Raw genomic sequence first — 13161 nt, 5'->3', positions numbered from 1 at the left:
CTGAGACACGATATCCTTCCAAACATCAAATTTCATTAAGATCTGATCAACCGTTCGTAAGTTGAAAATACTTCATTTTTTATATTTTTTCCGAATTAACCGGCCCCCCACTCCCATCCCAGATGGTCAAATCAGGAAAACGACTATTTCTAATTTAATCTGGTTCGGTCCCTGATAAGCCTGCCAAATTTCATCATCCCAGCTTTCCTGGAAGTGTTTAAAGTAGCAAAGACGGCACCGACAGACAGACAGACACACCGAAAGAATTTGCGATTGCTATATGTCACTTGGTTAATACCAAGTGCCATAAAAACAACTAAAAGTGGTGAAAAAGATTTTGCAATGTCCGTCTTTTCTTATTATTTTGACAGTAAAACGAAAGATACTTCAGTTTATTGGAAAACTTCCATTTACCATCTTAATTCAATATCAGGTTGCAACCCGTTCGCGCTCAAGGGCAGATGCAGAATTACTGTTAGGGGGAGGGGCAACGAAAGCTGGGATCTCTCATTGGTATTTTTGCAACTCCACATCTTCAATTGGTGCAGCTTTCAACCTTCTGGACGAGCATGCACCCCAAAAACTGCCTTTGTACGTGATGTATAGGTAACATCTAAAAATGTTTATAACAAATTATCCGGATATAAAAGATACATAAGGATTTTGCACTGGATACAAGACACCTTCAGCGTATAGGCTAATTTTTCTTCACTTTTGGTCATCCATCTGAGGCCAAAAAATGCAAGTTGTCCCTAAATGGGGAGGGAAGAGGTCATAAGGGATGATTTAAAAAAAATTGAAAGTTCACGGGGGCAAAGAGTGTAGCTTTGGGTAGATTATGACAGAGGGGGAGCGTACACAGCTGTGTTGGCCTCAGACAGCTTGGTCTTGTAGTGAGTTATTGGAAGTAATAGCGTTAATTTTTTACTTTAACGTCAATATTTACTTTCATTTGTAAAAACATTTTTTTTTTACTGTCTACGTATTCTAGACACTTATTTACTTCAATTAAAATAATATTTTTATTTAAACTAAATTCAGGGGCTAATTTAAGAATCCAAGATTCATTCATGGCCAAAAATCTATCATAAACGGTAGAATTGATCACGTGAGTTTTAAAACTAGCTGTGGAGAGGGGGGAGGGGGATTCATCAAAATAGCAAAGCACAGGTGAAATTCACAAACATAAAGATTAAATAGGGGGGGGGGCCTAGAAATCATGATGTTTCTTAGTGTAATCACAAAGACTATCTCTGCGTTTTTGGTGTATTTAGCAAGATTTGTATATACAGGAAAAACTATTTAAACGAATTTGTCTTTTGTGGAATATTTGATAATAAAAAAATATTACGAGGGCTATAAGTACCATTATAGCAGAATATATAAGGATTCAAAGATTCAATCTTGACGTATTAGTCTCATGGACGCTTGCGCATAAGTAAGAAGAACATATGATCCAATGAAATTTTATGCAGTGTTAGCACACTTAAAGGAACCTCTACAGACTTTGCTCAGAGACCCATAGCAAAAGAAGAAAAATAAGAAGAATTTACCTGACTTAATCCATAAAAAGTGATGAGTGCTGCCATTGGTGCAGCTGAAGAGAATACAAATAAATGTCTTCTTATGGTATTTCGAACCAAATTTTCATGCATCAAAAATGTAACTAAGCCAAAAGCAGCAGGCGCCTGAAGTTGTAAAAAATGTGTGATTATAACTTAACATAAAATTTAAAACAATTAATTTTTAGGAACTGAAAAAAAAAAAACATAAAGAAAAATATCATTTAGATACATCACTGCCAGGCCAACAAGCACAACTGGGCCAGATCATATAACATCTAAATCGGAATAAAAGTGAATTTTTCTTTCAGTTCTCTGTCAGTTTAAAGTTCTAACTCAACTAGAATTGGAGTCATTGACGATAGTACATAAATCTTGTCCCAAGTAGGTCTTCATTTACTTTCAATTTAATTGGGATCGAAGTGACAGATAAGACATAAATCGTATTTTTAGTAGATTTTCAAACTGTAATTCATTGACAATAGAAAAATCCTTGTCTTTAGTAGCTTTTCAAACTTAAAAGGCACAATAGAGCCTAAGTGAAGAGCGATGTGGTTACAATGTATCATTATATTTTTTATTTTTGTTGACCTATTTTATTTCTTCTGACTATTATATTTTTAGTTCTTCTGACCAACGTACTTCGTATAGAAGGATTTGTCGTAGAAACTTCGAAAGAGGCTCATTCGATTAACAATAAGGCCTTTTTAAGAGTCGAAAGTGATTGGAGGGCAACTAGCCTCCCGGTCCCATCACTTCCCCAAACACATCCAATCAAAATTTTCAGATAGCCCTTTTGTTAAGCATAGTGAAACTTCCAGTATGTCTCTGGGGATGACAATCCTCTCACGGCCCTCAGGGCGGTTGTATGCTATGCCCAGGAGGCATATAAGGTTTTTATGGAAGTGGTGGTCGTATAAACTTTGGAGGGGGCTCATTTGATGGGAAATCAGAAACTCTAGTGGCCTTTTTAAGAGTCAAAGTAATCAGAGGACAACTAGTCGCCCCCCCCCACGTCCTCTTTTACCTAAATGCATTCGATAGGAATTTTAAGACAGCCATTTTTTCAAAAAATTTGAGACATCCATTCTGATCAAAATAGTCCAAAGGACATATAACAATGCCTCCAGGGTGGACACAACCCCCAGAGCCCATGGGAAAGGGTTGTAACTTATATCCCGGGGCATGGAAGTTTTTTCATGGAACAGATGGTCGTATAAACTTCGGATGGAGCCCATTTGATTGTTCTAATGCCCTTTTTAAGAGTCAAAAGTGACTGGAGGGCAACCAGACCCCCACGCCCATCATTTCCCAAAGCACATCCAATCAAAATTTTAAAGAGCTTTTTTTATTCAGCATTGTTGAAGGGTCCAGTAATTATGTCTTCGGAGATGTCATCCTCAGGGCAAAGGCTGTAAGTTAGGGAATTCGTCCATCGTTTACTATGTTATTAAGAAAGGTCGGCATGTTTGACCTTTCATTTCCAAAGAGACGAAGGACATTTTGGCGAGCCTTTCGGAGAACGTTCAAATAAATCAATATATGTTATGTGCATACGGGTTGTCAAATGAGCGTAACTCAGGAATGACTAACTATATTAATTTGGAACTAAGAAAATGGTAAGGGAGATTATCAATTGACCAAAAAGGAAGTGTTTACACGCTACTGCTATTGCTACAACTACAGCTACTACTTTTACTACTACACCTATTGCCACTGAAATTACTGCTTCTGTATAGACTACTACCAAGGCTGAGGATCTAGAAATAAACATCTGAGGAAGCGTCGAGTCGAAAGTTGAGCTAAATAAAACATACAATGTGCATACAGATTGCTGATACAGGCGTATCAGCAATGTTTTTGGAACTGCTTACCTTATCAAGATGAAACTTCTGGGACATCATGTGGGGATGCTCAACTGAACAAAAGGCAACATGTAACTGTTACTACTGCTATTAATACTGCTGCTACTGATACTTGTAATACAGCACTATGACTGCTACCACTACAACTACTACTATGATACCAGTAGGCTACTATGACGGCTGCGCGAAAGAAGGTGAATATTTGACAGAATATTTAGGAGGGCTTTAAACTAAATAAAAAAACACACAATGAGCATGCAGATCGTCGGAAGGGGGAATGTCAAGAGTGGATTTGCTTATTAAGTTGGACCTCTCAAAGAATGCTTAAAGGGGAAGATCAATTGACAAAAAGGTAAAATATGCTTGCTACTACTAACACTATTACCACTGCTGCTTTTGATACTACTGCTACTACTACTACTACTTCGGATACTACTACTAAACTATTCCAACTACTACTTCAATTGCAGCAACTCGTAAGGCTAAGAGTATCTTAATACTCTTAATTTGATTGGAAATCAGAAGTTCTAGTGGCTCTTTGGAAATTAAAAGGAAAAAGCCTCGGGAAGTACTACAACAACAACTACTACTACTATCACTACTACCACTACAACTACTGCTTTTGCAGCAAGTGCTTCCAAGGGTGAGGATATCCAAGTTAAGATTTGAGGAAAAGCTGAGGGGAAAGTTGAACAAAATCAGAACATACTATGCGCAAAAAGATTGTCAAAAGGGCGTATCAGCAATATCTTCGAAACGTCTTACCGTAACAAGCTGAAACTTCCAGGGCATCATAAGAGGGATGTTCTACTGGCCAAACGGCAACCTGTTTATACTACTACTGTTATTAGTGTTGTGGTTGCTTCTGCTAATACATCACTACTACTGCTACAACTGCCACTACTACCCTGATGCTAGTGCTATTAATACTAAGGGTATGAAGGTGATAATTCGAAGAGAACATAGAGGGAAATTTTGAACTGAATCAAAACAAACTATGTGCATGCAGATTGTCAAAAGGCCGTATCTCAGGAATGGATTAAGGAATTAAGTTGGAACTTTCAGAGAATTCTTAAGAGGGAAGATGAATTGACCAAAAGGCAGTATGTGCACACTACTATTAATACTACCACCGCTGCTATTACTACAACTACTACTACTTCAACTACTACTTCTATTGCAACTACAACTAGCGCTAAGAGTACTAAGATGAAAATTTCAGGAAGTGTTGAGGGGAAAGTTCAACTAATTTAAAATACGCAATGGATATACGGGTTATCAAAAGGACATATCGTCAATTTCTGACAAGATATATGGACTGGGAAGTCGCCCATCTTGTACCCCAATTATAGCGCGATTTTCATGTGTGCTTTACTGGAAGCAATATATATTCTAAGTGATTTCTCTTTGATCATTATAACATTGAGAAATAAATAGATTAGCGAAAGCTCCCAAAATTAATTCGATTATATTTTTAAACATCAAACTAATTCCATCGGGCTGATATGCGCTAAAGTTCCATTCATGCTACTAAAGCTACTATTACTACCACTACTACCACTACAACTACTGCTTCTTTAGCGAGTATTACCAACGGTCAGGATATTGAAGTGACCTTTGAAGATACGTTGCCCCCTCTACCCGCGAAAAATTCCCCCCATATTCTCCCTGGATAATTTCTGATGTTCATTAGAAGGGACATTGAATCTTGTACTCAGCTGTTAAAATCAGATGCAATCTTACATGTTGCCTTACGTTGCCCCCTCTACCCGCGAAAAATTCCCCCCATATTCTCCCTGGATAATTTCTGATGTTCATTAGAAGGGACATTGAATCTTCTACTCAGCTGTTAAAATCAGATGCAATCTTATAACGTTGCTTACAGTATTTAGCGATACGGGTTTAATGTGTTAATATTTATTTAATTTTAAGCTGCTGCACCAAGTTTAGATCCAAAAGTGCACCAACCTCGGTACTGAAGGCCCAATTTTAGCGAAATTCCAATCCACGCATATATTAAATTAAAAAAATTTCTTTTGCACTTCACCCAAAAGGTAGAGGTGCATAAACTCTTTTACAAAGAAGTATCGCCAATCTCTTTTACTCGTTAATACTATTCAAAAATTACTTGTAACTAGTCCAAACGAGTAAGAGACCAGTACCCAAATTACTAGATGGCTACTGTACCCACTAATCCTTTGCTCGATTTTCCATGATTGTGCTTATTCAAATTTAATATACGTATATTTTGAAAAAGTATTAAATATTGTCTATAAAACCTACATTAGAGCCCAAGTATTCCCATATCAAGCACCTTTAAGGGACAAGTTTATTTTTTAATATAATGTAAGGAAATACAACGGTAAGTGTAACACAATAAAAATCCAGTTTTCGGACTTTTTTAGATATTTTAAAGTAGTAGATCTATAAAACAGCGGACGTGTGTTAGAATATGTATTAAAAGTCTTGTTTACTGAAAAAGTATTGGGTACCATCCACTAAGCATACATCAGAACCCTATTTAGCATTAAGAAGAATTGTTTGCTGTTAGTGGCAATTCTTATTGCTATTTGTATCTTAAATGTGTTTTTTTTATCAAGACTGTAAGGCGTTTAGGGTCTTTTGACCAGTCTCAGGTGCCAATTGAACTTACTTTTGTATCTGAAGTGACATCTGTCGAAATCCTGCGTAATCGAAAAAAGTTCAAAGGTTCGCTTATTTTTGTCAACGAGGCCCTCACCAAACAAAGGCAGGAAGTTTTCAAACTAGCGCGCAACAAATTCGATAAGAGGAACGTGTGGACCCTGAGAGGAGTTATTTATGTGAAAAGTGGCTCGCAAAATATTCCGTATAAGTCGATTAGTGATGTAGTTGAAATCCATGATTCCGCTAACGAGCCGCCTATATCATAAATAAATGGTGGTTTCTTGTCTTCCTTGTGACTGTGAAGTATGGACTGCTTCCAGATTTTTTGGATTCCCGTTTAAAATTAGATGCGATTTTGAATACGTCTACTGGTGGTGTAGAATGTGCCTTATGCTAAAAATTTACCCGACTGTGATTTTTTCTTCAGAAGGCACTTTAGAGTGTGAGCCCGACAGATGTAAATTCCCGGTCACAGTGCTTCATGTTAATGCTCAAGGTTTACAGAGTGAGTATAATGAACTCAAGTTTTTGCTATCATCTAGTCCAAAAGATATTGTGGCCATATGTGAAACATTTTTGTCTAGTTCTTCACCAATGTCTATGTTCGAGGTTCCTATGATAGAAAGTGTGTCTCACAGTAGGAAATTGAATGCAAAAGGTGGACAGGTGATCTGTATTCGCCAGGATTGGTCTTTTAGTGTAAAAGAGATATATCAATTTGGGAAGAGGGTTTATGTGGAACGCTATTTGTGGAAATTAACCCTACGAGTGGTGATTCGTTTATATTTGGCTCAGTATATAGACTTCCATCGAGTAACCCAAAAAGTTTTTTCGAGGTTATCGAGTCAGTTTTTTTAAAACTCAGCGAGTCAAAGAAACCAGTTATTATTATATCAGGGGACTTCAATTTTGGTTTGCTGAATTTAGATCTTAGTACTCATAAGGATTTTTTGAATATTATGCTGTGTGCTAGTTTTCTTCCAATCGTTTCTCTCCCAAATAGAGTTACAAATACTACAGCTACTCTGACTGATAAGATATTTTTTCTGTTAATCCAGTTAAGGCACTGAAAGCCTCTGTAATTTTTATCTGATATGTCGGACTATTTCCTGGTTTGTTCTTCTGGATTTAGATGATACTTCATATAAATGATATGAGTGGATTGATTTCAAGGTACTACATAAACTAATTAATAGTAACGATTGGAGTCTAGTTTATGGTTCAAATGATGTTAATGATGCATTTTCTAAATTTATTTCTAATACGACACGGCTCAGAGAGGAGGCTACTACAACTAAGTTTATGCATGGGAAATGTTAAAAAAAAAAAAATTCCTTGGACTACCGATGAAATTTTGATTTCAATTAAGAATATAAAATATAAGAGGTACTTAAAAATTCCAAGTGATGCCTCTTTTGAAGAATATAGAGCATATAGGAATAAGTTAAATTCGATTGTTAGATATGCAAAGAGAACATATTATAAAGATAAGTTTATTCAGTATAAGTCAGATGTGAAAAAAATTTGGCAGTTGATTAATGAAAGAATTCGACCTAGCCATAAATCTAGATCTAGTGTTGAGTGTCTAGAAGTTGATGGAAGGAAAGTAACTGACCGTACAGAAATCCTGAATATTTTGGGAGATTATTTTAGTTCAGTAGGAAAAAATCTTACATCGGATTTTTATTCTCCATTGTTAAATGAGCCTACCATATCTTTTGATAATGATCATCAAACTGAAAACCCTTTTGATTTTTCTGAAACGACGCCCCAACATATGAGAAAAATTTTTCATGAAGCTTAAAAAAAGTTTTTCGTCTGATGAATTTGGTTTTTCTACTCGAACAGTAAAGCAGGTAGCTACTGATGTTGCCCCATTAATTGCACACATATATAATTTGTCATTAGTACAGGGAGTTTTCCCCGATTTGTTGAAGAAAGCTGACGTTATTGCACTACATAAAGGCGGAATTACTAGTGATCCTTTAAATTATAGAGGTATATCACTTTTATCAGTGTTTAGTAGACCTTTGGAAAAGATAGCTAACCACCAGCTCCATAATTATTTAATTGGTAAAAACATTTTTCATTCTTCTCAGTTTGATTTCATTAAGGGAAAATCAACGGAGTTGGCAATTCATCAACTTCTGCTTGAGATAAATGATGCAATCAACAGTGATCAATATGTGTTGGCGGTATTTCTTGATGTCGCCGAGGCCTTTGACACAGTTGATAACCGTCTGTTGTTAATGAAACTCCAAAAATATGGTTTAGCTTTAAAATCCTTAAATTTTTCAAAACTTATCTTACAGGCGGAAAACTTGAATGTCATGATAGAATTAATGGTATCCATTCAGAAAGTTCTTTGACAAGTTGTGGGGTCCATCAGGGGTCTTTCCTTGGACCTACCTTATTCCTTCTATTTATAAATGATTCGCCCGAGATATTGCCGCTTTGTAAAATTGTAATGCTTGCATATGATGTTGTTATTTTTGCATCTCATGCTGATTTATCCATACTTTTTCATCATAATCTTAATAACACACTTTTATCCGCAGAGGATTGGTACGCCAGAAATTTACTTTTGTTCAATGAGAAGAAATGCTAACACATGCTGTTTTCTCGACTTGGTTCTCTGAAAATAGAACAGTTTTCTCTTTATCTGAATGATAGAGTACTAAAACGTGTTGATCCACGAACATGTGAAAACAATGCCTCTAAAAATCCCGCGAAATATCGGCATTCTTTCTCATTTACGCCATTTTTTCCCAAGGGATATTTTAAAGACAATATATTTTTCTTTTGTTAATCCATATTTTCTTTATTGTGTTTCTGTTTGGGCATCAAATTTTCCTTCAACGTTTAAGCCTCTTCAAATTTCTACAAAATAAAGCCCTTAGATTAATTTTTATATTAATAATAGATCCTCAGTTAGCCATCTTTATGAATCTTCTGGTTTCTTCTCTGTTCATTAACATCATTTTATTGCCATTTCTAATATTTGCCAAAATTGTGTTTTTGGACAACTTTCAGTAAATTTCCCAAGATTATTCCCGACAAACTCACAATTCCACAATTACCAAACATCTCACAGTTCTGATTTCCCTTTTGAAATTAGGCCAACGGTGCGAGCGCCATTTAGTTTACGTCATACTGGTCCGAAAGTTTGGAATTTAATCCCAATAGCTGTGAGAAATCGTAAAGATAAGAAACCAATTTCTGAAGTTATTGAGAAATCATGTTGCTTGTCTCCCGTAATATTTTCCGTTTTGAGTGTTATAGTTCGTAAGAAGTACACGTTAGTTTAAGCTGAAGTGATGACGGTTTTTCTTCTTTTTTTGGTGATATACCACGCGCTTAAGTATGCCATTAGTTGTTTGCGCTGTTTGTTTATATGGTTTAATTCTTGTTGTAAATAAACATGTACCGATCTATCTATCTATCAATTTATCTTGAAAGGTATACAGATAATTTGTCATAGCTACAGTATAGATTACCTGATTTTTATAGGAGACACATGGGAATGCATGGTTTTGTTCTTACAAAATACAAAATGTTTTTTTACAAAATACAAAATAATTCTTAAAATTCAAAATAGTTCTTACACAAACCAAAATAGTTCTTACCAAATAGCGCAAGCAAAATACAAATTAGTTCTTACAAAATACGAAATAGTTCTTACAAAATCCAAAATAGTCCTTATATTCCACCCACAAATTCCTCCCCCTCCATATACCCCCTGAATAATTTTGGATCTTCATTAAAAGAGAAACTGAAAGTTCAACTCCCTGTTTAAGTCAGAGGCAATGCTATATCATTGCCTATAGTAAAGAGTCATAAAGGTAAAACTTTCAGGGAACGTTCAGGGGGAATTTCAATTAAACGAACAGACTATGTCCATGCAGGTTTTGAAAAGGGCTTAAAAGCGACAACATAGGCTCAATCGCACATAGCCACACTATTGAAACTTTTAAAGCAACTAATTCTATTGGAAATTAAAAGTTCAAGTGCCCTTTTTCAAAAGTCAAAAGTGATTAGATGGCAAGCAGCCCCCTCCCAAGCCCATTAATTATCCAAAGACAACCAATAAAAATTTTGAGACAGCCATTTTGTTGAGCATATTTGAACAGTCAAGTAACTACGTCTCTAGGGATATTGGGAATTTCAACCCCCCTACAGTTATGCAATTTGCCCATTATGCTGTAAAACTAAATCTTGCTTTAAAACTAAATCAAAAGGCACTTTGTGTACGCTGGTGCCAATAAGATATCTCAGTGATGTCCCAAGAACGACTGAGGGTATTAAGTTGAAACCTTCAGGGCTACTACTCTTACTATTCCTGCTCTTACAATGTAAATAAATCAAAAGAGGGTAAGTGTATCCAGGCTGTCAAAGGGCATAGATGGAATTTTTTTGGGAATACTATGAAGTTTTATTTTTTAGGTCAACTAATGAGGTATAAAACTAAATTAAACAAAACTATTTGTGTCAAGATTTTCAGAAGGGTATATGTTGTTAAAAATTGTTGAAAATATTCCTTCAGCTTACAAATAGAAAGTAAAGCTATGGATTCTTATAGAAAAAGAACCGAAAAGATATAAATATTATTTTCTTTTTCCATGAAAAAGACTATGTCAATGAAAAACGAAAAGAAATTAACTTCAAAATCTGTTTAGTACCATGGCCCAAGGGATTTTTGGCTTAAACCTTTAAGAGCTTTTAATCTTTAATTACTTACCCTTTTCAATCTTGTAACATGATCTCATACTCCATTTACAATCAACTGCAATATTATTGCAAACGTCCCAAGCACATATGTCTTATGTAAGCTAGCACGCATAAAGGGTGGAAGAGGGACCTCCGAGTCCATGCTAACTTGATACTTCAAGATTGTTACAACTGTCCCGAGATTCTTTGATTGTTTGCATAAATTGGGCAAGGAAGCGGATGAAAATCGCCCCAATACATTTTAAAATATGCCTTTTTTTATTTTCTTGAAAATACTATTTTGGGGACTTTTCATAGAAAAAGAAATTGAAAATAAGAAGAAATTCCCCCTTCCCCCCAAAAAAAATTGAAAATACGTTGGATCTCCTCTAAATTTTCATGAACTGTTACCCCTGGGTAAGGAGAGTTCGAGTTTCGCTTTGTGGGGATAGAAAAAAGCATTTTCTCTGGTGCTAACCAAATAATATGTTCAACTTTTTTTTTACACCTACCGACCGAGAGGCTCTTTGGCAAGTTATAAATGTGCGAAGTACAGACGCACAAACCAAAAATAGCAAAAAGCCAGAAAGAGATGATCTCAGAGAAAAAAAAAGAGAAAACTAGATCAGATTAGCTAATGATAATACCTTATGAAGCATGATAGCTAAGAAAACAATTGCTTCAACATCTTTTTGTGCAGTTGTTGCAGCTGCTCCAAGCGCAATTCCATCAGCTAAAAGTAATAAAAATCTTATTAGCCATATTTTATGAATGAACAATCGCAACCCAGCAGAGGTTAAAAAAAAAGAAAAGAAATTCAATACGTCTTTGAGTGAGGCAGGAAATGATCACGAAAAACAGTTTTAAGGAAGAGGAAACTTGATGGGAAAGAGGAATATAAAAGCTTTAGAGATGGGTGGAACAGGAACGTCGTAGCTGTGTTGGCCTCTGGTGACTTAATCCTGAAATGAATTTTAGGAATTGAAAGTTTATACGGGTGGAACAGGAACGTCGTAGCTGTGTTTGCCTCTGGTGTCTCAATCCTGAAATGAATTTTAGGAATTGAAAGTTTGACACGTCTTAATCAATCTAGTCCCAAATCTATGAAGAATTAAGACGGTATTAAATCACTTAATTGTGGTACTCCCCCCCCCCCAATTCTCTCTCTTTCTCTCTCACCTGTTTTTGCTTGCTTTGAATTTATTTTTCTGAATGATCACTTTTTTTCTGAATGATGTTTTATTACCAAAGTTTTCAAAACACATTTACTACCATATTCTCCCTCTATTGCTAATGAATATCAGTGTTATTTTTCTTTTTGTTTGTGTTAGCCGAATAGATAGTGAGCCTTGCAGTGGGACGCCATTATTCTTTTCCAATTGGTTATTTCATTCATTAGTCAAATTCAACTAAGTTCTATTCAGCAATATTTGCAGCGCTATTCTGATCTTGGCGACACCTTTATTGGGGACACCTTTATATAACTGATGAAGCTCGTAAGAACAAGTTCCGGCGAGTTACTAAAACAATCCCCCCCCCAATAAAATAAGAAATTATAGAAGTTTACAGGAATTACTATTATTATATTTGAACCAATCTATCTATTTTCATCAGTCAGGTATATACAAATATTAGATGCTCTGTATTGCCATAATAGCACGAAGCTAGTAGTGAACACCAAACGACAAGAAAATATTGCAAACAATAAATTAAATAAAAAAATCAAACTTTAAACAGCATTCTAAAGTATATCATAATTTTATTACAGAAAAAAGGTCTATAGACACCGTTTTGATGCCTTTCGTGGCGGAGGAAAAGAAATCACACGACGAAATACTACGTGTTTTTGGTCGACTGGCTTGCGTTTCATCAAAATCTGGTAAAATTTTGTGATGGGCATAAGAAATGAGGCACTCCACCCCCCCCCCCCCCAAAAAAAAAAAATATGAGATGGTGGCTTCAGATAGCTTTTGAATCCTCAGTGGTTGCAGGTTTCCTTAATAATATGTGTAATTTGCCCTAAACTTGATTTCGCACGCCCGCTTCTGGATAAAAATAATAATTTTTTAGTGAATAAGCAAATAAAATTATATTACATATAATTTTATATTATATGTATATATAATATAACTATATATACATTATATATAATACATCTATTATATATAATGTATAAGTAAATATGGTATGTATACATATAGCAAATGTTTATCCATTCTTTCTTCCCATTAAACATACTTGTTCCAAAAGTATTGCAAATCAAGCAGTAAACCATGTATTAATTCGTTAATTCAGAACAATACCTCAACAACTACCGAGTTTGCTTTGAAAGTAACTAATATTAATTTTAAAGATTTTGTTTAGGCATCAATTGTATTTGA

At 35.3% G+C, this 13161-nt stretch overlaps 1 protein-coding gene across 3 annotated transcripts in view; it reads right to left on the bottom strand.

Moving 5' to 3' along the window:
• The window catches only part of LOC136026249 (zinc transporter ZIP9-like), a 36542-nt gene that overhangs the window by 6849 nt on the left and 16532 nt on the right, over positions 1-13161 (bottom strand). For all 3 annotated transcript variants that reach the window (XM_065702617.1, XM_065702620.1, XM_065702619.1), the window contains 2 exons: positions 11428-11513; positions 1554-1688 (listed from right to left, as the gene is read on the bottom strand). In XM_065702617.1, coding sequence (XP_065558689.1) covers positions 1554-1688; positions 11428-11513 — 221 coding nt within the window. The remainder of the gene's footprint in view (positions 1-1553; positions 1689-11427; positions 11514-13161) is intronic.

This window comes from Artemia franciscana, chromosome 4, assembly GCF_032884065.1.
Source record: "Artemia franciscana chromosome 4, ASM3288406v1, whole genome shotgun sequence".
Classification (NCBI taxonomy): domain Eukaryota; kingdom Metazoa; phylum Arthropoda; class Branchiopoda; order Anostraca; family Artemiidae; genus Artemia; species Artemia franciscana.
Note: the sequence above shows the minus strand (reverse complement) of the source record. Positions and strands in the feature narration are given on the sequence as shown.